The sequence below is a fragment of the Micromys minutus genome, assembly GCF_963924665.1.
Source record: "Micromys minutus genome assembly, chromosome: 12".
Lineage (NCBI taxonomy): Eukaryota > Metazoa > Chordata > Mammalia > Rodentia > Muridae > Micromys > Micromys minutus.
In genome coordinates, this window is record NC_137981.1 from 57,313,127 (window position 1) to 57,335,682 (window position 22,556).

Here is a 22,556-nt window from a genome sequence, read left to right on the forward strand (position 1 = left end):
ACCTACTATGTGCTGGGTACCATATAATGGAAAGTAAGCTAGCCTTAGCCTTCAGAGAGCTTATAATCTTGTGGGAGGAGACACATAAATAGTGACACACACAGTGGCAGCTATTTAGTAAAAGCGCTTTGCCGGCTCCCGCTCGGGGCCATGTGGCACCATGGGGATCTCTGTGAACTCTGTCGAGGTTCACAGCACCGCCCCTGTTCTTCTGTACCCGGCAGATATGACCACCCCAGCATGTTCCTTTTCTCCACCACCCAGTACAAACATGGCTCCACAGCCACAAGCGGGTTTATATACTAAATTCTCAATCCACAAACCCTCTACACAATAAGCTACAACCAATGGCCAAAGATACAGACAGACTACCCATCTATATGAGATTAAAAAAAAAAAAAACATAGAAACCCTTAGAAATAATAACAACCTCATCAAGCTAGAGATGCGCCGAGAGAGACATACACATCCTCCATCTCCGTTCCTCCTGGAATCTCTCTTCTCTCTCCTCCTCTTCCATTTCCCCAGCTCTGTCCCGGCCTACCTCTCCACTGTTCAATCATGTATCACCTTAACATCAACCCACGGTGGCTATCCACAGGAACAGCCAGAACCAGGTCCTATCAGCTCAACAAACCACTCAGCGCCCTTCCAGTGCCAAATATCCACCAATAAATAGCCCAGTGCCCTGAGCACTCAGGAGGCTCATGCTGCCAACTCCGAGGGCTGTTCATTTTAGGAAAGGCACGGGAGAGTGACTGAATCTCTGTTTGCATCTCTAAAGCCTCCAGTGGCAATGAACTGCTCCAGGCTCTGGTGTGACTGTCAATTCGATGTCATTGGAAGGCTGGAGGAAGAGGTCCCAGGAAAAGGAACACAGACTCCACAGAGGGCCGTGCTCTCCTACTAACAGCATCAGAAAGAGGTGCAGGTTCCTTCCTGGGAGAGCCCCTCCTCCGGAATAAGGTGAAAAAGCTGCCTTCTTAGTTTTTAGCATCTTTTAAAGAGACACTGTTTACATCTCTAACCTAACAAGAAAATCATTAACAGTTCTCTTAAGCTACCAATATTTAAGATTAATCTCAGACTTTCCCAATTACGGGTAGTTTTATAATTTCAATAATAAAATTGGCAGGGAAGCAACTGCGGTGGTCCCTAAGCAGTATGGCTCCCCCCTCGGTGTCAGTTCCGACAGCTTCCTGCGGTGGTTAAGCTGAAACCTCAATTGTCACTTGGAGAACAATATGGGATCTTCCTGGGCCCTTCGAGCTTTTATAAAGGACAGGCCTTTGCCACAGCGTGGACCACTTGGGCTCTCTCAGTTTTCAGCACTGGTGCAGAGACAATGTCAAGGGCCGGGACTTCTAATCTACATACTGATCTCTTCTGCAACTAGGGCATTAGGAGAAAAAGAACTTGGCCAGTAAGGCAGACAGCACAGAGTAAGGCGGCTTGTGTGACACTTCTCCGCTTGGAAGCAGGGCTTCCATTTTACCTTAAATGTATTTCTGAGCCCTGTTCAGACTGTGTTCTGAAACACCTCAGGGAAGGGGAGAAGACCAAAGGCAGCCGCTGAACCCCGAGAAAGAAAACTTGAGCTGGCTATAACCTGACACAGATTCTGAGAGTGCCATTAATTAGTCTGAGGGGAGATGAACACAGCTAGACACAGACATGCTAGAGCAGTAACGCTGCAATGGTCTTGAGAGCTTCCGAGATGGGATGCTGGCCTCTGCCTATCAGGATTCTCTGCCTAGTGATAGCTAAATCTCCGCTTTGTAAAACTGTTTTAAGACCCTGGTGAAACTGAGCCTTGTGCCTTCTCTTAGGGTTTCTATTTCTGTGAGGAGACACCATGACTACAGCAACTCTTATAAGGGAAAGCATTAAATTGGGACTGCCTTATAAGTTTAGAGGTTCAGCCCATTGACATCATGGTGGCAAACAGACATAGTGCAGGAGAGGTATCTGAGAGTTCAATGTCTACATTGGCAGGCAGCAGGAAGAGAGTGGGCCTGGCTTGAGCATTTGAAATCCCAAAGCCCAACCCCAGTGACATACTTTCTCCAGCAAGGCCACACCTACTCCAGCAAGGCCACACCCACTCCAACAAGGCCACACCCACTCTAACAATCTCACACCCACTTCAATAAGGCCACACTCACTGCAACAAGGTCACAGCCACTCCAGCAAGGCCACACCTACTCCAACAAGGCCACACCTCCCAATAGTGCCACTCCCTATGAGCCAATGGGGCCATTTTCATTCAAGCCACCAGGTACCCCCAAACCTTCCTCTGCACAGAGATTTCAGTTCTTTTTAAAGCACAGGAAAGGCTTGTCACAGTCCCCTAAAGCAAAGGCATCCTAAGAAAGCTGTGCTCTTATTATCTTACAGACTTGAGAATGTGGCAGGCGGCTATGGAAGCAACATGTCCAGAATTAAAATCCATCTGGTTTCAGAAAATTAAGTCTATTGCAACGAAACAGACAAAGGAGGGAAGTGGCCATCGCCAAGCTCATGGGCTTGTTGATTAGAGAACCCCAGACCTCTCAGTGTTATAAGAAGCTAGGGAATGACATGCTCTCTGTTGTCCCGTGTCCCTGTACACTTCAGGCTCCCTTGAAGAGAAAGGTGCCTGAGCACAGATAGATACAAACTGAGGACACTTCATCTGCACTTTTGTTAACAGACAAGTTCAGGCCATTTCCCCAGGCAGACCAGTTTAAAAGCAGAGTGGCTTCAACTTGAGGAGCCCTACCCCACAAGAGTCTGGTTTATCAGCTACTCCAGGGCACCTTTGCTCACTGTCTCTATTCAGCATGCCCATATGAAGTTTGTATGTATATCTCCCCTCTGCATATCAAGTCACAGTGCTCATGGGACGTCTGGTTATTCTTTGGTGTTGTGGGTCCTGGTGGAGAAGAAAGTGTGGTGAGCATCACAGAAGCACATCTCCATCTCAGTGATACCTGTAGTTCACCCTCGTAACGGATGTACGCGGACTGAGTGAGGGTGCTCCTGGAGATCACGCTTACAATGGTGAAGTGGAAATGGTGCTCAAACTGCTTTAGGCAGATGTCCTGGAGACACAGTCATTTACAATGAGGCAATGAGAGAAAATAAGACGTCTGTCTTTCTGTCTCCGCCATTCTAATGAAAATATTTATAAGTATAGATGTCATTAAAATATGCAAAGACACCAAATGACAAATAATGGATTGGGGGGGGGATTCTAGGCTTTAATATCTTTATGAAGTTGCATTTTCTGACTTTATACAAAACTAAATAAACAACAAAAAACCCCAATGGCTATGAATGATTTGTAAAGTGAAATTATTTTTTAAAATGAGAAATGTCATAGTCACAAGGTGCAAGTGGTATCAGCTACTTTTGTCCCCTCTCTTAGGATCCTGACAACATTGGAAGAGACCATGTATTCCTGAGGGGCCACTTGGGTTTTCTCTGGGAAAATTTTAAGCAAGAAAGTCTGGCTCCATTTTCTTTTTCTTCTTTGGTAGAGATTTTGTATAGTTGTTAGTTCTAAATGAAAGCCTTGAAGCCATATCCCTTATTTTTGAAGCCAGAAGGATTCCCCGTGTCTCTGAAATTAGATCTGAGCATAGCAGAGCATCAGGGGGGTTGTCTGTGAGTCAGGGTCTTGACCCTTTGATTTCCTGACACACTTTTCCTTGTCAGCTGTCAAACGGCCACACTGTCTAGCTTTCATCTCCTGTGCAAAGAAAATAGGAACTCTACAGCATCGGACAACAGCGTGGTACACAGATGCTTAGCATCAGACAGCAGTGTGGTACACAGTGGGGGGAATGAAATTATTTATTCAAAAAGTTCAGCAACATAATCCAAGAATTTATCACGTGAGCACATTTCCTAAACAGACGTTCTGAAAATCAGAGCTCACAGTCCAAGTATAGGAAACATAAGCTTAGGTCTGGGACTATGTCAGGGCACCCCAAACTCCTGCACCCCAAACTCCTGCTAAGCGGCTTCTGGTGGGGACACTGCATCCAAGGCAGCAGCTGCTTGTTTTCTCCCAGGCATTGAGCAGCATCTTTGGAAAGCTGATAAAATGTGGGATCACACAGGCTAGCCCAAACTGCTAGCTGTGCCAAAGTCTCCACTTGAATCATTGCAAGACCCAGCTATATCAGAATGCGAGCTACAAGCTACTAAATGACTCCTTTCCTAAAAGGGAGGTTCAGGAGCAAGACAATGTCTCCAAAGCTGAAGCCATGATTGTTACTCAGAGGCCCGGAGGCACGATCTGTCAGATGTGGGAGGGGCTGCCACAGCAGACTGGCCCTCAGTGTGAGTGAGGTAAAGGAATGTCACTGTCAGAGCTAGGTATGACCAGGGATTCAAAGTCTTGTGTTAAAAACAGAAGAGAACCATGCTTTTGATGTTTCCAAACAGATCGGAGTTACACTGGATGCTGCCGGGTTTTCTGAAACACCAATCTTTTTTTTGAGAGGGTGATGTGATTAAAAAATGACAGGAAGACGAATTTGTGGATGAGTGATGACCACTAATGAACAGGAAGGAAAAGCAAACCTCGCTCTGCCGATTCTGCGTGGAAGGCAGGAGGCTGTCTCTGTCATCTTCTCTATCAGGGGCCAGCTAAGCTAACCACTGAGCCACAGTGAGTTCTCTAACAGGCTGCAAGGATCACCAACATACCCTGTGCAAAATGCCAATCTCGGGTGCTCCCCTAAGGATCTTGCAGTTGCAAGAGGAAAACAGAATCCCCAGAGATAACCTGCAAGTAAAGATGTTCTCAGTACACCTTGTGGCTCCGGGGCAGCAGCTTCAGGGCCTTGCAGCCAGTTGAGATGCCCACACTTTCTAATGGGAAAATACCTCCAATTCCTGCTTCCTCTTTCCTTGTGGTAAGGAGCCAGGAGGAGGGCTTACGGGTGTCTTGAGTTTAGACACCTACTACAGGCTCAAACTGGGAGGGCCCTGAAGAATGACCTCAACTATAGCTAGTTAATTCTTTGTCTGTTTCCTACACGAGATTAGAGATCTGTTTCTGGGATTAGAGATCCTTAGGAGATGCCATATGCTCCCCCAAAAAGTAAATTTTAAGCTCCTACTACCTTCTAAGAGGAATTCTCATGTGACTATAATCTGTATCACACGGGATCGGACCTCAGCAGCATTTGCACGCTTAATTGTTCCCCTCGAGTAATTGCTATTTTCCCTTTCTCCTGTCCGTAAAATTTGCCCCTTTTATTCAAACCACTTAAGAATGCAAATCGGGCCTCATGGCTTGATGACCTCACCAGAGTTCTAGAGCCATGGTTTAAGATTCTGAGAGTGAGTAAAATTCCTCTTCCTTTATCTCAGTGACATTCTCTGAGGGACACAGTGCGCTGAGCTTCTCAGAAAGCCTCAACGGGGGCCTGGCTTTCTCCACCAGTCTAGAAAGGGCAAACGGATGGACCATTTATAGCTGTGAAAAGTTCATGCCCCCAGATGAAGCCACACATCGGAGAAGCCCCTCGGCTGTGCACCCTCCGTGGTGAGATGGCACCACAAACTGTGAGTTCAGGATGCCAGATGCCAGGACCATGAAGAAGAGGCATATATATACACCTGCTCCATCTTCCTGCTCTCAGACATGGACAACAAGGGGGATTTTACTCATTTAAAAATTTTTTTATTAATCATTTTATTTGCTTTCATGTTTTATGTTATTCCCCTTCCCAGTCTCCCCACCCCATCCTCTTCCTCCTTGCCTCTAAGAAGGTGCTCCCCCACCTACCCACTCCGGCCTCACCCCCTGAGCATCTCCCTTCTCTGCAGCATCCAGCTTCCACTGGACCAAGCACCTCCCACTAGGGGAATTTTTTAAAAAGCAGCCATTGCCTCTGGTCCTGATCTCTTGCAATCCTTGACTTACAGGCAGCCAACAGTAAGGGGAAGCTGAGGTTTGTCTAGTCCCAAGAAATTCCTTTTCCCAAAGTCTGGCATTTAGACAAAAGTCAGCATTCCCTCAGGGACTTGAGAAAATAGTCCCTACCGGCTAAAAGGAACCATTCTCCTTCTGTATAGGTAAATGTATAGGTAAAAGGGACCTATGGCTCTTCTGTTGACATATGCCTGTGGTGTCCATTAGCGCTTCAAGTACTATGCCAGCTTCTAGGCTACCCACAAGTGCCTATTATACACTTCAAAGCCCTCCACGCCAGCTCACAGGTTCATCTCTTGGACACCTGTTTCCTTAACCCTGGAATGAGAGAGACTAGGCTGTTTGGAATAAACATTTCTTTCTTTTTTTTTTTTTTTTTTTGGTTTCTTTACTGCGCCCATTTGTTTATCTGGTGCCAGAACCCGGGATTGGTAACTTGGTAACCAAGTAGCTGTTTTGACTCTGGACATTTCTTTCAGCCGGCTCCTGTCTGTTACATTTTGTCTAAGCTCCGCCCACAGTTACCTAGCAACAGCCAGGCGTGCCTGACTCACTATAAAAGGGGCTGCTAGCCCCCTCTGTACTCTCTTGCTTCAGCTCTGTCCTCTCACCTCTTTCCCCCATTCCCATTTCCTTCCCCCCAACACCCCCCCATGTACTCATGGCCCGCCTCTACTTCTCTGCTCTTCAGCCCTCTCTCTCTCTCTCTGTCTCTACCACCCTCTTAACTCCCTACCCCATGCCCTGAATAAACTCTCTTCTGTACCATACCTTAGTCGTGTGGCTGGCCCCTCAGGGGGAACCTGAGGTACCATGGAGGTACCCCCTTACCCCACACCTGACCACACATCCACCAAAACATTCCTTCTCTCCCTTTACCTCCCTTTATAAACACAACACTGCCAGCCATCCAATCTGACCCCAAATTCTGGATTCCATCACACCTTTCTCCAACTCTCATTACAGAACCCTACTATGCCCATGCCCCCTCCCCACTGGATAAGCGTCACCATGGAGCTGCCTGCTTTGTCTACCACTAGAACAATGGCTCCTCTCACCTCCAGTAGACCCCGTGAAATCACAAGGACAAATCTGTGGTTTGGAACATTTTACTCTCTGACAAGTTTCCCATTCTCGTTATGGATATTCTTGTTACAAGAAAACTTTATCCACCTCAGCTACTCTCTCTTGCCTCCCCCAGGAACTTCCCAAGACCTTTCCTTATCTCCTTCCCCCTCCGGGGGGGGGGTGCTGCCTGAAGTCCCACAGCTGGTAGCTTCCATAGTATTTGCAGCCCTACCCTCTCTCAATTCCCTCCTTAAGTTTCCTCTTCCCCATTGGAGCCAGATAGGCCACCAGGTATTAGTGCTCCCTCCCTCCCTCCCTCCCTCCCTCCCTCCCTCCCTCCCCTGTCTTGGAGCTCATAGAAATTACCTCAGCAGGACTCTCTTTTGTAACCCACTTTCTCCTCTTAGGACTATAAGCACTTTGGCTTCAATACAGATCAATAACCAAAAATCGGCACCCTCGATTTCCAAGTTCTCACAAATCATAACATCATCTACCATTGTATGAACAAATGGTCCGAGAACATCATCTCTAAACGTGCTCTGCACTTCCAAAGGTTTTTAAGGTTCTACTTCCCACTCTTAAAATTCTTTCCTCTCTGATTTCTGGGCTCTGCTTTCAAAACATCTCCAAACTATGCCGTAAATTCTACTTCAGGATTTGTTAGTTCATTGGATCAGGCTGAAAACATCTATAAAACCTGTAACAAAATTTGTTTTAAAACACATAACAAAAGGCTTCCAGCTCCACTGTGGACTGTATTTATGTATTTATGGGTTCTGAATTTATGGTCTAAAGTTTTACTTTGGTGCCAAAAGATCTTCAATTAAATCTTCAACTCAAAATCTTAAGGTTCAAAACTTAACAGGGATAAAGCTGGAAATTCCTAATCTTATAAAAACTATTAACGCATAAACTGTTATATAATTCATTTAGTGACAAGCTTTATTTACCCCCCCCCATGTTTAAAACGATTCAAGTTTGTTTAACTCGGGTATGCTTAATAAGAGTATGATACAGAAACTCTTCAGAGCTCTGCTGACTATGTCCTTGAAGTTAGCTAATGAAAAAGCTTCCCAACAGACAGAAACGCCGGCTCCCATTAGGAATCCTGTGGTTTTGAACACGATGACTCTACCTAGATTACAGTGATGCTAACCATTGGGAAACCTTCCCCTGCTGCCAGGGCTGGGCCCACACTATGGACACCGTTGGGAGGACTATTATACTCAGCCTGGTCAATGTAAGATCAATCGCCCCAAGTTCCTTCTGCACATGAAAGTCTCTCAGGTCTTCTGGGTCTGGCAGGGGAAGGCCGCTGCTACCCTGTAGAGGAGCTGAGGAATGAATGACTTCTGCCCCCAACGAAGCCATCGAGGTCATGGGACCCCAGGCAGCTGACTAGGTAGTGGGTAAGTCTCTGCCATTTTAACCGACATCTAGGCCACTTATGCCCCTTGCTGTAACGTATCCTCAGATCTCGGGTGCCTATGTGACATATCAAAGCAGAGTTTGGATGCCAGGTTCTCCCAGTGTCTCTCAGTCCCTGTTGCAGGGACCTCCTTGCTGGTATGCCCTCCAGCCCAGGGAGCTGGGCTGCCCTTCCCTGAGCTTCTCTTCCCTGTCTGATGACGACACTTTGGGTATGCTGGTCCTTTTACCCCTTTGGCCTCTTGGTGTCCTTGGTCTTCCCTCTCCCCATTCCCCTCTCCTCACACGGCCTGCTCTGGGTTCTTCCAGATGTCTCTGCCTGCCCCTGTATTCTTCCTTGTATCAATCACTGTTCCCATCCACCTGGCCTGGAGGCAGTTGAGTCCTCCTTTTTTATTTCTTTTTTTTTTCACTCAGGGTTGACTCCTTCGGCTCCGACATTGGAGTGAACACTACAGGTCCGCACACGTTTATTTCCCTCAGAGTTTCATTCTGAGAATTCTGGGTCAAAGAGAACAAGAAGGTGCGGGTTCTCCCTGCTTCTCCCTGCACTGGTATAAGGCAGGGATTGAACCCACCGACCACACAGGGGAACCGTATCTGGTCCTCATGATGGAGAGAGACCCTCACAACAGAATATTCGGGATGGTGACACGCTGTCATCTTGTTCCTTCTCTGCCCTTTGAGTGCGATTACCTTGGTCATGGGAGATGGGGTTTTAACAATCTACTCAGAAGAGCATAGTGCACCGTGGTGATACTTATGTTTTTCACGGTAGACCTTAGACCCAGTTTTTAAAAACTTTTTCAGGAAGTGCACTCTATGGGGCCTTCTGCATGTGGGCGGGGCAGGATTTATTACGTTCCTGGTGAGGAGCAGCGTCAGGCAAGATGCTGAGCTGAAGCAGGCCAGTGGCCGGCTAGTGCTCTTCATTCTCTGGAAAGGGCTGCGGAGCCCTGGGAACTAGAAATAAACATTCGTCAAAGATCTGGCTCGAGGCGTAAGAAGATTACTAGGTAACGTCTTTGGAAAAACTTCCAAAGCGAAGACTGGGTCTGGCAATGCAGTTCAGAGTTTTCTTGCTACGGGAACTGTTGATATGACAGTGCTCACGTGGTTAGGATGCTGCAGGCAGGGAAAGGCTGAGGCCTCGTGCAAGAGGAGGCACTTGCTCCCCAGGAAGAAAGCCTCAGCAGTTCCTACACCATTACAGGAGAGACTGGAGCCAAGACAGTGCCGGGCAGACACCCCCCCCCCCCTTGACCCGGACTGCTTAGTTACCTTTACCTCTGGCCTCCGTTTCAACTTGGGCTTCCTCATCCCAGTGTGGCCACACTGATTGAAAACAAAGCCCTTTGCTTTTTATTGTCACTCATGTCCTTTAACTGGTGGACTGAGGATGGGTGGCCAAGCCTGGCTTGCTTGGGTTGCAAGCTTCAACCCTAAAATCTCTGGTAACACTTTGGCCTTCTCTGTCTCTGTCTCTCTCTCTTTGACCTTGTCTCTGTCTGTCTGTCTGTCTCTCTTAATTAGGAGGGTTGTGGCGGTAGCCGAGCCTGCTGCTGTGGGATGACCGAAAGTGCTCCCTGGATTGGCACCGCCTTCTCGGCTGCATCCATTTTGATGATGGAGGATAAATCTCTGCTTGCCTGACGGTTATTTTTCTTCTGTTCCTGGATAGAAACGCACACTGTGCGTGCGCTCTCCCGAGTGGAGAAACAAGCCCCAAGAGTTCAGGCGAGGGAAGAACAGAGACTCAGTACTGATCCCAGAACCTCAACCCCAGAGGGCAAAATGGAGGAGAAGGGGCCGCTTGCTGCCTGGACAGGCGCTTTGCTGTCACGGAGGATGGCAGTGGTGGTAGGCAGGGAGAAATGAAAACGTTCTGGAAGGTTTGGAGGCTCAGCTGTGCAGGAGCCAGCGGGGGTTGGGGGGGCTGTTCTTATGATTATAATAATGGGGGGCAGGGGTGATGTTGTATCTTCAGTTAGCTTCAATGACCAGAAACTGCTCACAGCAGCCATTGCTAATAACCGAGTAAAGCTTGACACTAAATTACAAATTCTAGATACCCAGCTTTTTTTTCACGGTCCCCACTGTAGAGCAAAACCAAGCTAGAACATCAATAAACATAATGAGCCAATTAAGCGTCTCTCCATTTGGGAATTACTTAGAGTCGCAAGCTTAACAGGACCAGGAGAGAGGGCAGAGCAAGTCAGTATTCATCAAACCAAAAAGCCAAGGCTTTCACTGCGAGGCAATTGTTTTGGGTGAGTTTTAAAGCAAACGTTCGATCAATACGAACAACTTTGATATAATGTTTATAATCACTAAAAGTCCTGTCTAGACATTCCTCATGTTCACATTTCCTTATATATTTTTTTATAGTGAGCATAAGCACCTTTCAATGTTCTGAGTTTACCCTGAGTATAAAACAGATTTCTACTCACTGTTATTACATTTAATGACCATTTATAAGCCAGGAGTTACAAGACTAGAAAGATGGATTAATAGAACTGTTTACACCCAGGACTGGAGGCATATCTCTGAGAGTGCTTGCTTAGCAGGGCCCAGACTCAGGACAGTCTCTAGAATCACTATGCCAAAACTACACCTATTTGCAGACCGATCTCAAGGATTCCATCAAAAACATCTAGAAACAAGCAACAGTTCAGCCAAATGCCAAAGTATGAAATCAGCTTACAATAATCTGTAGTAGCAGTAGCTTTATATACATACATACATACATACATACATACATATATATACAGTAATAAACCTCCCCAAGGAAGTACAGAATTGGACAATGGAAACTTTGCTTACTGCTGAAGACAGAGATTGAGAAAGACATTAGAAAGTGAAAGGATATCTCTTGAACATGGATCAGTAGAATTAATATGGTGATAATAACAATTCTTTAAAAAATTATTTATTTATTATATATAAGTACACTGTAGTTGTCTTCAGACACCAGAAGAGGGCATCAGATCTCATTACAGATGGTTGTGAGCCACCATGTGGTTGCTGGGAATTGAACTCAGAACCTCTGGAAGAACAGTCAGTGCTCTAACCGCTGAGCCAACTCTCCAGCCCCAATGATAATTCTAACAAAGGTTATTTACAGATTCAATCCAATCCTGATCAAAATACCCATGATGGCCTTTGCACAGAGAAAGGCATCCTAACATCTACACGAAGCAACAACAGCAACAAAATGACACTCCCCAAGCAATCCTAAGCAATGTGGACAATTACTATCCAAGATTTCAAGCTATATTATAGAGCCATAGTAATAAAACAGAATGGCATTTCCATAAAAAACCAATGGAGGAAATTAGAAGACACAAGCATAAATACATAAAATCCTCTCTCTCTCTCTCTCTCTCTCTCTCTCACACACACACACACACACACACACACACAGAGAGAGAGAGAGAGAGAGAGAGAGAGAGAGAGAGAAACAAAAACCCCTTAACAAGAAACCTGAAACACAGAGACTGCTAGAAGAAAACACGTTCTGCACCTGCACATTATAGTTGCAGAAAAGACTCTAAACAAGACTCCATCTGCTCAGGCATTTCAGTGGAACTCATGAAACCAAAAAGCTTCTGCAGCAAAGCAAAACATCAGTTGGGTGAAGAAGAAGCCACAGAACGGGAGAGGCTCCCTCCAACCACTGCTCTGACAGAAGATGAATAGCCAGAATTCAAAACAAATTCAAAGAACTCAAAGCAAAGACTCAAGAAAACAAACGATGCAGTCTAAAAATGGGTTTTGGATCTAAACGGGAGACTCAAAAGGTGAAATAAATATGAATAAGAAACATTTCCAAAGAGCACTCATTCATCATCCTTAGCAACCAGGGACATGCAAATCAGAACCAGAGAGCTCTTCACACCCCAGTCAGGAGGCCAAAGTTCAGTCAGATAACTGTCAGCTAATGTTGGTGAGGACCTGGGAAAGGGACCCCACATCCACGGCTAGTGGGATTGAAAACTGGGGCAGCTGCCATGGAAATCAGTGTGGGGAACTCTCAGAGCTAAGACTCCCATAAGGCCCTGCTCCATCAGAGCTAAGACTCCCATAAGGCCCTGCTCCATCAGAGCTAAGACTCCCATAAGGCCCTGCTCCATCAGAGCTAAGACTCCCATAAGGTCCTGCTCCATCACTCCTTGGCATGCACCCGAAGGACACAACATCCTACTGCGCAGATGTTTGCTCAGCCCTTCCACTGCTGCTTTCATCCACCAGCTACAACATGGGAATAACCTAAATGTCCTCCAACGGGTGGCTCGGGAGGAAACACGGTACATATACACAGTGATGTACTACTCAGATGTCCAAAAAACCCTGAAACCATAAAATTTGCAGGTGCATAGATGGATCCAGAAAACCCCGTCCCAGAGACAGTGCCACCTATTCTCTCTCATCTGCGGTTTCGAGCTCCAGAGATTCAAATATTCAGATGTGAGTATATAATCTGGAGCCATGCAGGCGTCAGGGAAGTAACGGCGTGTGTGGGGAGGAAGGAGTTCCAGAGAGGGGTAGCAGGCTACAGGAGGTATGAAGGGGAAAAGGGAAAAAGAGAAGGGGATTGTCCATAATTGAGGGGCGTCAATACAGGAAGACAGAGAGGGAGGAGGGATAAACATCACCAAGGACGTTTGAAAAGGCGCATAGGGAATTGTTATTGTTACCTAAAATTATATATGAAACATACAAGTATATGTGCACACATAAATATAAATACACACATATGAACACATTACACACACACACCACAGAGAGGGAGAAAGGTTGATTTAGTGAAGTTACACTACTTTGGGCTGGCTTTAATACCCTATCTAACAAAAGCCCTTGTGCCAGGCAGGAGAGACGTCCCTTAGGGAGTTCAAGGCTCTCCTCAAACTTCTGTTACCCTTGGTTGCCTTCCAGAGGCTGACGGCAAGTTGTGATGGCTGAATACCCCACGCGTCAGGTCAGGAGGGTTTGGGATGGAATTGACTTGAACATCTCCTCCCTGTGAATCAGCTTTCATTCAACTAGAAGGCGCCATGGGTCACAATCGCTCTACCAGCCGTGACACCTGTGAACCACAGTGGTGGCCAGCATGACAAGATGTCGGTAAGGGTGCACTTAATCTGAACAATAACCAACAATTGATCTCAAGGCCCACTGAACAGGAGGGAAATCATGCCTGGTACCGCACACCATAAATCAGCCAACTACATGTGACTAGTCAGGTGATGGATCTTAGAGGAGAACCTACAATGGTCACTTTCCTAAACCAGCACAATCCCTAACTGTATTCTAAATACTTGTATACACACAGTAAAGTGTAGATCTTACCCCCACACAAAGAAGGTTCTTTTTGCAGCAAGAGACCATCACAGGAAGCACTACTCCCAGCCCCTACTGACACATGTACCACACAACTCCTGCATCTAACAACGAGGGAGCAACATGGGAGACGGGAAGAGAGTGTGTAGAAGTCAGACCAGGCAGTTTGCTGTGTGACTGTGCCTTCTAGTTATGACAGGGACGCGACACCCATGAAATCTCATCAGCGTGACAGGTTCTCAAGATCTGAACAATTTCAACAGCAGCTGACATCCCAACATGGACAGGGGAAATCTAATGGGCTCCTCACCCCCAGCTGAGGATCTGCATGTGATTAACAGCCCCTGGGAGGTGGAGAATCAGTCTTCTCCAGGGATGAGCTTCCTGAATGGTTATCCCGTGCGGAGTGGTCAGAAACATGCACGCAGCGACGCCACATGGGCTGAACAGGCTCTGTATTTGTTGTGTGAACATACACGTAACAGGAGTGGTTAAAGAAGAGGAGGTCGTGAATTTGGGAGGGAGCTGGGGACACATGAAAGGGGTGGGAAGGGGGGGAGCAAGCAGGAAAGTGACGTAATTACATTTCAATTAAACATTCAGAAGACAACCTTGAAGGACATTCAAAGAATACTCACTGCTGGTGGAGGACAGATGGCTGTAGTCGGACCTGAAACGTAAGATGTACGTAGGATTAGACATCAGTTTCCTTTATCGGAACGAGCCACTTGCGCTAAAAGCGTCGTTCGTGGTGATTTGGTAGTAGCCTCTGCGCTATGTTTGAGTTTTGGAAGGACTTGGGGCCTTCACATGGGCTCCATGAGTCATTCTATGTGACTCTCAGACCCTCTACATTTGCTGTAAAGTTTTAAATATTTGTTTACATTTCTCTAAGTTTTCAACAGATTCACAACTCCTCAAAAGTTACACTCCCTTCAATGGGCATCTGCCCAACAGTACCACCTGGGGTGCTTCCTTGTCTTGATGGGAGGGGCCCTGAGGAATGAGGATAGAACTTGGCCAGGGAATAGGCGAGCAACCGCAGGACAGCAGAGCCCCTCAGCACAGGGCACCTCAGCTGAATCCGTTCCTAAGCCTGCTGGTTGGGAGGTGTGGCCTGTGATGAGGAAGGAGAGTAGAGAAGTGACCCATCCTGTGAGTTTTACTCTTGAGGACTGGCTGGCAGTCAGTCCCTCTGAGAATGGAATCTACCAAGAACTTGTCCTCCCTCTTCTGCTACACTCCAGCCCCACAAGGCAGGGCTGCTAAGACTTTCCTCTTTGGCAAGGAATTCAGTTTAGAGGCTGTCAAAGTCATTCTCAGTAGGAACTTAATCTCTTAGGGACACAGGGATTCACAGCGCCTGGGAGTCAGGGGACGGACTTTTGCGAAGTAAGCTGCTGAACTGAGCTTAATTTTTCAGGTGTATATCCTCTTCCCACCTCAGTCCCCGGCTGCCTTGCTTGAATTATCCAGTTCCACCCCATTTACCACATTTAAAAATTGCACATAAAACTTTTTGAAAGATTACCTTTTATATGTTAAAATGACTACAGCGCCCAGACTAGATGATGCCCTGGTTTATTGGTAAGGAATAAAATGAAGGAAAAGGGCATTGGCTTTCTTTCCCAGATGGAACATTTCAGTAGTCAAAAGTCACTGGTCTTTCAGGCTGAAAAGAGATTTACGGATCTCTTTATAAACTGCACTCAGACGTGCCAAGTTCTACTTTATTATCTGTCATATCCGTTTTGGTGACAAAACGCCTGATATAAATGACTTAAGGAGCAAGGGTCTGAGGGGAAAGAGCAAGGATTGTGCACAAACCGGAAGTGGAGGGACAGGAAAGCTAGCGCACAGCACTTCCTCCTGCTTCTCTTTTCATTCAGCCCAGAGCCCCAGCCTGTGGGAGGGTGCCATCCACATTCCCTGTCCAGCTGAACCTCTCTGGTAGCATCCTCACTGACATGTCTGGGGCTACGTTTCCTGGGTTCTAGATCTAGTCGGTGGGTCACTTTCCACCTGGGACTTCGTGAGAGTGGGACAAGGGTAAGGAGAGCCGGAAGTGAGGCAGAGTGGATCTGAAATGAACAAGCTAGAAAGTCGGATGGGTGGGGCTAGGGCACAGGGCCATGTTGGCTGAGGGAAAGTGGCAAAGGCTGGTGACATCCTGAAACCCAGGATCTCCGCACTCGGCACTGGCACCTTAAACTCTTTCTGATGCCAGATGGAGCAGAAACGACACATTAGGCTGGCACTGAGAAAGCTAGCGATGCAAAGTACAGCGAATGCCCGGCAAGCACCGGGCGGCAAGGCTCTTCATCACAGTCTCCCCACATCTTCCATCACCACACCATGATCGTCGTAGGAAGGCCAGACTTCCCAGAAACTGCACATCTATCCAAATCCGAAATGGGGAGTGTATTACTATGCCCACTACAAGCAAAAAAGTGCCAGTCTTCTCGGCCAGGGCTTGCCAAAGACGAGACCCACACAGGCAGGCGTAGAGATCTGCGCGCAGATGGATATGAATGTTACATCGAAGCCACAGTTAAGAATCTCAAAGTGCCTTGGTAGTATTTTAGGACAAGTGTGAGCATAAAGGACGTCGCTCCACAAAGTTCCCCCAAATCTCTCATGGCAATCTTGGGGTCAGGCTGGCCGACTGATTTGTGAACTCCGATTCTCTCATGCACCAGCCAATCCGCACGGCTCCAGTCTGATCCTGTCTGACTTTCATTGGCGCCCATGCTCATTAGCGGAAGCACTAACCCCTTTCTTCTCGACGGGTGGGCTCTGCCCAGCTCCGCAGAGCGTTCGCCATCCAATCAGACAGAAGAGGGGTCTAAAATTTCACCTTGCTCTCCAGCCACCGGCTCTGGGTCCCTATGATTTGCCTAGTCGCCTTAAGGGCAGGGTATCAGCTCCGAAGTGCCGCTCTTTCCTTTTTAAACCGTCGGAAGAAGAGCGCGTTGCTGGCAGCTCGTGTTGGTCCCGCTTTCCACGAAGTGATGCCCTGCAACTCGCTCAGCACTTCTCTTTGGAAGTCGCTGCGTGTTTGTTCTTGGTTGTTCACGTTCGCAGAGGTATTAATGAATAGAGCTTTGCGTTTCCTTTCTTGTGTTTAGAAAAATCCCCATAATTGGGAATGCAGACTGAGTGAAGGGACTTCCGGTCTGTAGCTCATACCCTAGACGAGTTTATTTAGTGGCACTGCCAGGGAAAGACAATCTTTAAAGTTTAAGACGACTATATGAAGAAATAGATTAAGATAATTTCAGAAAACAACCAGGCACTTGACCAGACTGCTCAAAAGACTTTGTGCTCCCAAACTTTGAACCTATACTGTAGACGGCATATATTAATACAAGGATTATTCTCTCAAACCTGAAAGATATTCCAAATATTGTTTTATTTAATATATGTGCTAATAAAAAGCTAGTTATGATCAGGACTGTATGTTAACTGCATGTATTTGGAATTATAGGGGAAGACATTCTGTAATTAAGATGGTTCGCCTCTGATGGAGGGCCACTAGATAATTTGCACCTATATTCATTTTATTTTTTAAAAAGAGTATCTTTCTAATTCTCTTTTCCAGGACGCTATGGCCTAACAACTGATCTTGACCTTTCTGTAAGACTGACCTTCCTGTTGATGCAAAGACAAGGCTTCCTGTGACGTGAACGTCTGCCCTTCTTCTCTGTGCACTAGGTAGAATGCCACGGTAACGGAGCTAGCTGGCCCGAGACATAGACAACGTACTCCTGTGTGTAGCAAGTTGACGTACTACAAGCGCATTTTGCATTCCCTATAAGATTTCCTTTTTAAATAATGCTGACCCATTAAAAAATCTTACCGTACCCATCCTCCCACATGCCTGCCTCACCCCTCAGCCCTTCCATCAGTGACACCTGGCACAGAGGTTGAAGTCCCCGATGCCAGACCAAACTACTGAATATACTGAATATAGTAGACACGGCGGGGTAGAGGTTATGTCTTGGAGGCTCACTGAGAACAGTCATCACTGGCACTGGCTTCCATCTGTATTCCTGTGGCACTGCCCATCCCTCTGTTAAGCAATTCCATGCCATAAGCTTCTTTGCCCATGTTATCAATGGCTTGCTAGTTTCTCCTAACGGCAGGCAGAAGCACAGGCTGTCTTCCAGTGCAGCTTCCAAACGACATCTACTGTCAGGGGACACTAGTCTGCCTTTACTCTTGGCCCACATTGGGAAGGGAGGTCTGAAAAGGCAGTGTTTCCTCCAAAAGAGAACGAGGGCCGATTACAGATGGACCGGTTCCTCGAGAGGTGAGCTTACAGGGTGAGAAGCATGTTGAAGGCTCCGGTTGGGCTGCAGAACAATGCGTCACAAACCCCTTGAGTTGCTGCACCCTGTCTGTAATTTAACAACAACGACAGATCCCAGGTGTGGCTGGATGTTCGGAATGGTGATGACCAGAATCCTTAAAATGTCAAAAACACCCAAGTATCTACTATGTTGGATATAAAGAATGTACAGAGCTTGGTGTAGGGGCACATGCCTGTAATTCCAGCACTTGGGAGGCTGAGGCAGGGGCATTCACAATTTGGGGGCCGTCTCAGCTACATAGTAAGACTGTCACAAAACAAAGCAGGACCTATGGTTATGATGTCACCATTGCTGTCCTATGAAGCTCTGAGTCTGCCAGCTGGAGAGTTCTTTGTCGTAACAGTATGATGAGAAATGAGCCTCGTGGGTTCAGAGTGATGCAGGCGCTCTGGGGGCTTCAGATGAGCACACTTGTCTACTCTACAACGCCGTTTCAGAGAGATATCGTCTCCAGTGTATAGACTGGGAAGCCGAAGGCAGAGAGAGGAAGTGATTGGCTCACGGATTCACACTTCCTAAGGGGAACCAAGACTTGACTGAAGCAGGCTAACTCTAACTTCCAAAATGGCCCAGCCTCGCCTGTTTGCCACCAGCGGGACCCACAGTGTCTCAGAACCATTTCTCTGATCACACAGGGGAAATCAACCTAAGTGATAACCCAGAGTCCTTAGCTTTGTGCTCTTCTCTGCACACACTCTTCTCCCATTGGACCACAAGGAGCCAGAGACTCTGTCTGACCCGAGGTATCAGGTAGAGAGAAGCAGCAAGCCAGCTCTTGCTTCCTAGTGAGCGTCCTCAACGCTGCCATCCACCCACGTCAACTCCATTCTGAGCATTACGGAGAGTGGAGGCCCCGTTGGCTTCTTCCTCTTCTACCCAAAGCTGGTCCATCCACATGTGGTCTGAAGTCCACTCCTCAGCGTGTGAATATCATGTATAAGCATGTCTTCTGCATCTTTACTGTTTCTTTGCAGTAGAATCCTTTCTGTGGACAGGGACTGTCCCATCTGAGCCCTGACTAGGGACTTGACCTCATCTGTCCTTCGGGCTCCCGACTTCACTCCTCGTTTTTCTGGGTAATTTTTCAGACAAATGCCTCAGCATTCATCTTTTCCTCCCTGATTCCTCTCTCTCTCTCTCTCTCTCTCTCTCTCTCTCTCTCTCTCTCTCTCTCTCTCTGTCTCTCTCTCTCTCCACAGTCCCTACCTTAATGAGATTCTCAATAGGCCATCATTGATCTTTGTTTCTCCCAAACCTAACCCTCTCTTGGTTCCAGGACAGCCTGTTTCTTCTTGGGCACTGTCATCGGTTTCCTTGCCTTTGCTTGACATTTCAGTGCAATGGTTTCTCGAAGCTAAGCTGGCTAAGGACTCAGAGAGCCAACGGAGCATGCGGAGGCCGAGAAAGGCAGCGTACTGTGGGCGCTAGATAAATGTTTGCTGCGACCTTCAATTCAATTCATCTCTCCCAGGACTTCAAGGGCAGTTCTAAAGAGACTGTCATGTTAGACCTCCACAATGAACGCCAGAGACACCCAGTGGCTGACTGCCCATCTTCAGACTGCTTTTGCTGACACAAAAAACATCCCACATTCTCCCCTTTTGAAAGGATCCTGAGCTAGTTTGAGAATCCAATTTATTTTTCTTCTCATAAAACATTACCAAGTCAATTATTTTGTATATACCTTGAAGCCACTTGTAGACCCCAAATTAAGGACACACACTCCGAGTGGATATGTCACTTGAGCTGGGTTTTGAGAGAGAGAGTAGAATTTCACCTGATAGATAGGCATGCCAGACAGAAAGGGCAAAGCTGGCAGAAAGGACAATTTGGCAAAAGTAAGGCACCAGAAAAACCTGCCAGGATGGCTAGGTCAGAGAGCACAGAAACATGTGAAAAGTGGTTATCGTAGAGGAACTAACAATCCAAGGTCACGTTTAATTCTCGTTATTAATGGACAGAAGAGCTGTAAACACTTGGGAGAGGAACTTTACTGAGGAAATCCTGGCATGGGGTACATGCCTGTAAACCCAGTGTTTGAGGGAGGCAGAAGATCAGGGCTTAGGGTTGTCATTGGCTACTTAGTGATTTCAAGTTCAACCTGGACTACATGAAACACTGTTTCCAACAACAACAATAACAGTAACAGTAACAACAGCAGCAGCAACAACAACAACAATAGCAACAATAGCAACCACAACAATAACAGCAGCAACAACAGTAACAACAACAATAATAGTAACAACAACAGAAACAACAGCAACCACAACTACAATAACAGTAACCACAACAATAGCAGCAGCAACAACAATAATAACAATAGCAGCAACAGCAGCAGCAGCAACAAGAAACAGCAGCAAACATTTAATGAGTGAGCTCTGTGTGCTTTGTATTCAGCTGGGATGGAAGAGAAAGGGAAACCAGCAGAAAAACTAGCCAACTATTAACAGCACCTTTGATAGCTAACCCAAAATTCAAAATACACAGAGGTCAAAAGCAAACACAAGGTGAATGATCACGAATTGAGACTTCTGTATAAAATGATATCTTAACTTTAATTTAAGTTTTCTGGTGGTGTCATAAGAGTTCTTTAAAAAATTCTATCCTGATACTGCAACACTCTTTAATTACAAGCAGAAAACAGAAGCGAGAGTGTCTTCATATTAACTAGCTCTTCCCAAGGGTCCTGGTAACTCTCACACTAGCCTGGCTCTTGGGGTGAAGACACCCCTCAAAGACAGCACTACTTCCTCTTCTCCAAGGCAAGGCCCTTGGGCAAACATCTGCTCTAGGTGAGCCCTTCAAGTTGAAAATTAGTGGGACAGTGGTTAGCTATGATAGAGCTGGCAAAATCTGCTCCCCCCATTACTTCCGCTAACCATGGGGGAGGGGAGGGGAGCCAAAGGTGGCCAACTGAAGTTGATAAACAATGGCTGTGTGTGTTAAGTGAAAGAATCCTTGTCTATCATGCGTGAGGCCTTAGGTTGGAACCCCAGCACCAAAAAATCAGGAAATAAACTATGTTGACGACTGTCACACCAACAGAATTGAAGCAAAAGCTATGGTGGGCAGGGGTGGGGGGCTTCAAGTCAAGTTACTCCTCTATCGTGGTAACAAGAGAAAGCCCGCTGTAGGGAAGAAGGAAGGACCAGATTTAGGGTAGGGCTGGTGGAGAAGGCTGCAAGGAAGGGTGGGGCTGGGAGACAGAAAGAGCTTGGGGGATGCTTTCTTGGGTTAGGTCAGAACATAGGTCCATTCTGGAACCGGCCCTTCTCCCTGTTCTCAGTAGATTGCCAAATCCTAAAATTAGCTTGAAACCTCTCCACCTTCCAGGAATTCCAAGGTCTTCTGTAGTCTGGGTAGCCCCTGACCTCTAGCAGGACTTCTCCAGATAGGGAAAGACACACTTTCCTACTAGGGTAGGACTTGCATCCTGGATGTGGTGCTAACTGTACACAGGAAAATCCTCTAGATACGGGCTGGGTGGAAACCATCATGGGACATTCGTTTCTGAAAAGGCATTCCGTCTTTTGTCCTGTTCAGGAAAACTGCTGTTGGGAGAGGACTAATTAGCGTCCAAAGGTCTGAGCCAATTACCGAGTCCTTTGAAGCACACAGCCCATCCTAGCTAGCATCCTGTGGGTACCCCAGGCTGGCGGGGTGGAGAGACCGCTCAGCAGCACAGTATAAGTGAGATGTGCAGTTCTCCCAGCCGGCTTCAGTCCTTTTCCTTGTCGGGCGTCCCACCCTTTCCATCTGCTTTCCTTGTCACTAGGGTCGGACTCCCTGGCGCTCCGGAGCTACCAGAGTTGCCCTGCTGGTGGGAACAAGTGCAGGCGCATCTCTATCTGAAGGGGAATACTGGCTGAACCTGGCACCGTGGGTCCGCAGGACTGCAGGAATGACGCCGAGCCTCGGGTCCGAACCTACCAGCCCCGGGTGGGGTTCTTCCCGTCCCTCCCCACCCTGTCCCAGGCAACCACAGACCATGCCGCACGCACGCAGAGACTAAACCCCAACCCCAGGACTGCCTGGCGGCTCGGGCTCCGGAGCGCAAGTACTGAGCTCCCGCCCCGCCCGGCTGGGCTCGGCTCACCCTCCGGTCTCGGCTCCAGAGTCCACGCAGTCCTCTTCCTCACCGCCCGCCTTCGGATTCATGGCGCGCGTGCCCTCCGCGCTCCCTCGGCCCCGGGACCCTCCGAGAGCCTCGTACCCGGCCTTGGCGACGACCCAGCCCTGCACGCCAGCCGCTCGCCGCGCCCTCTCGCGGCCGCGCCCTCCCCGCCCTCCGCTCTGTGCTGCGCGCGCGCCGGGTGCCACCGGCCGAGGAGCTAAGCGTGTGCACGGGATACGCGCGTGTGCACGAGCGCGAGCGTGAGTGCGGGAGGTGTCGGGGGATGGACTCTCTCTGT

At 47.5% G+C, this 22,556-nt stretch overlaps 1 protein-coding gene across 1 annotated transcript in view; it reads right to left on the minus strand.

The window, feature by feature from the left end:
- FAM124A (family with sequence similarity 124 member A) overlaps positions 1–22,347 on the minus strand; it is a gene marked incomplete at its 3' end in the record, with an annotated part of 42,640 nt that extends 20,293 nt beyond the window's left edge. The window contains exons 1-2 of the mRNA XM_080926977.1: positions 22,241–22,347; positions 14,410–14,441 (exon numbers count right to left, since the gene is read on the minus strand). Coding sequence (XP_080783103.1) covers positions 14,410–14,441; positions 22,241–22,302 — 94 coding nt within the window. The 5' untranslated portion in view covers positions 22,303–22,347. The remainder of the gene's footprint in view (positions 1–14,409; positions 14,442–22,240) is intronic.
- Positions 22,348–22,556: the final 209 nt, after the last annotated feature.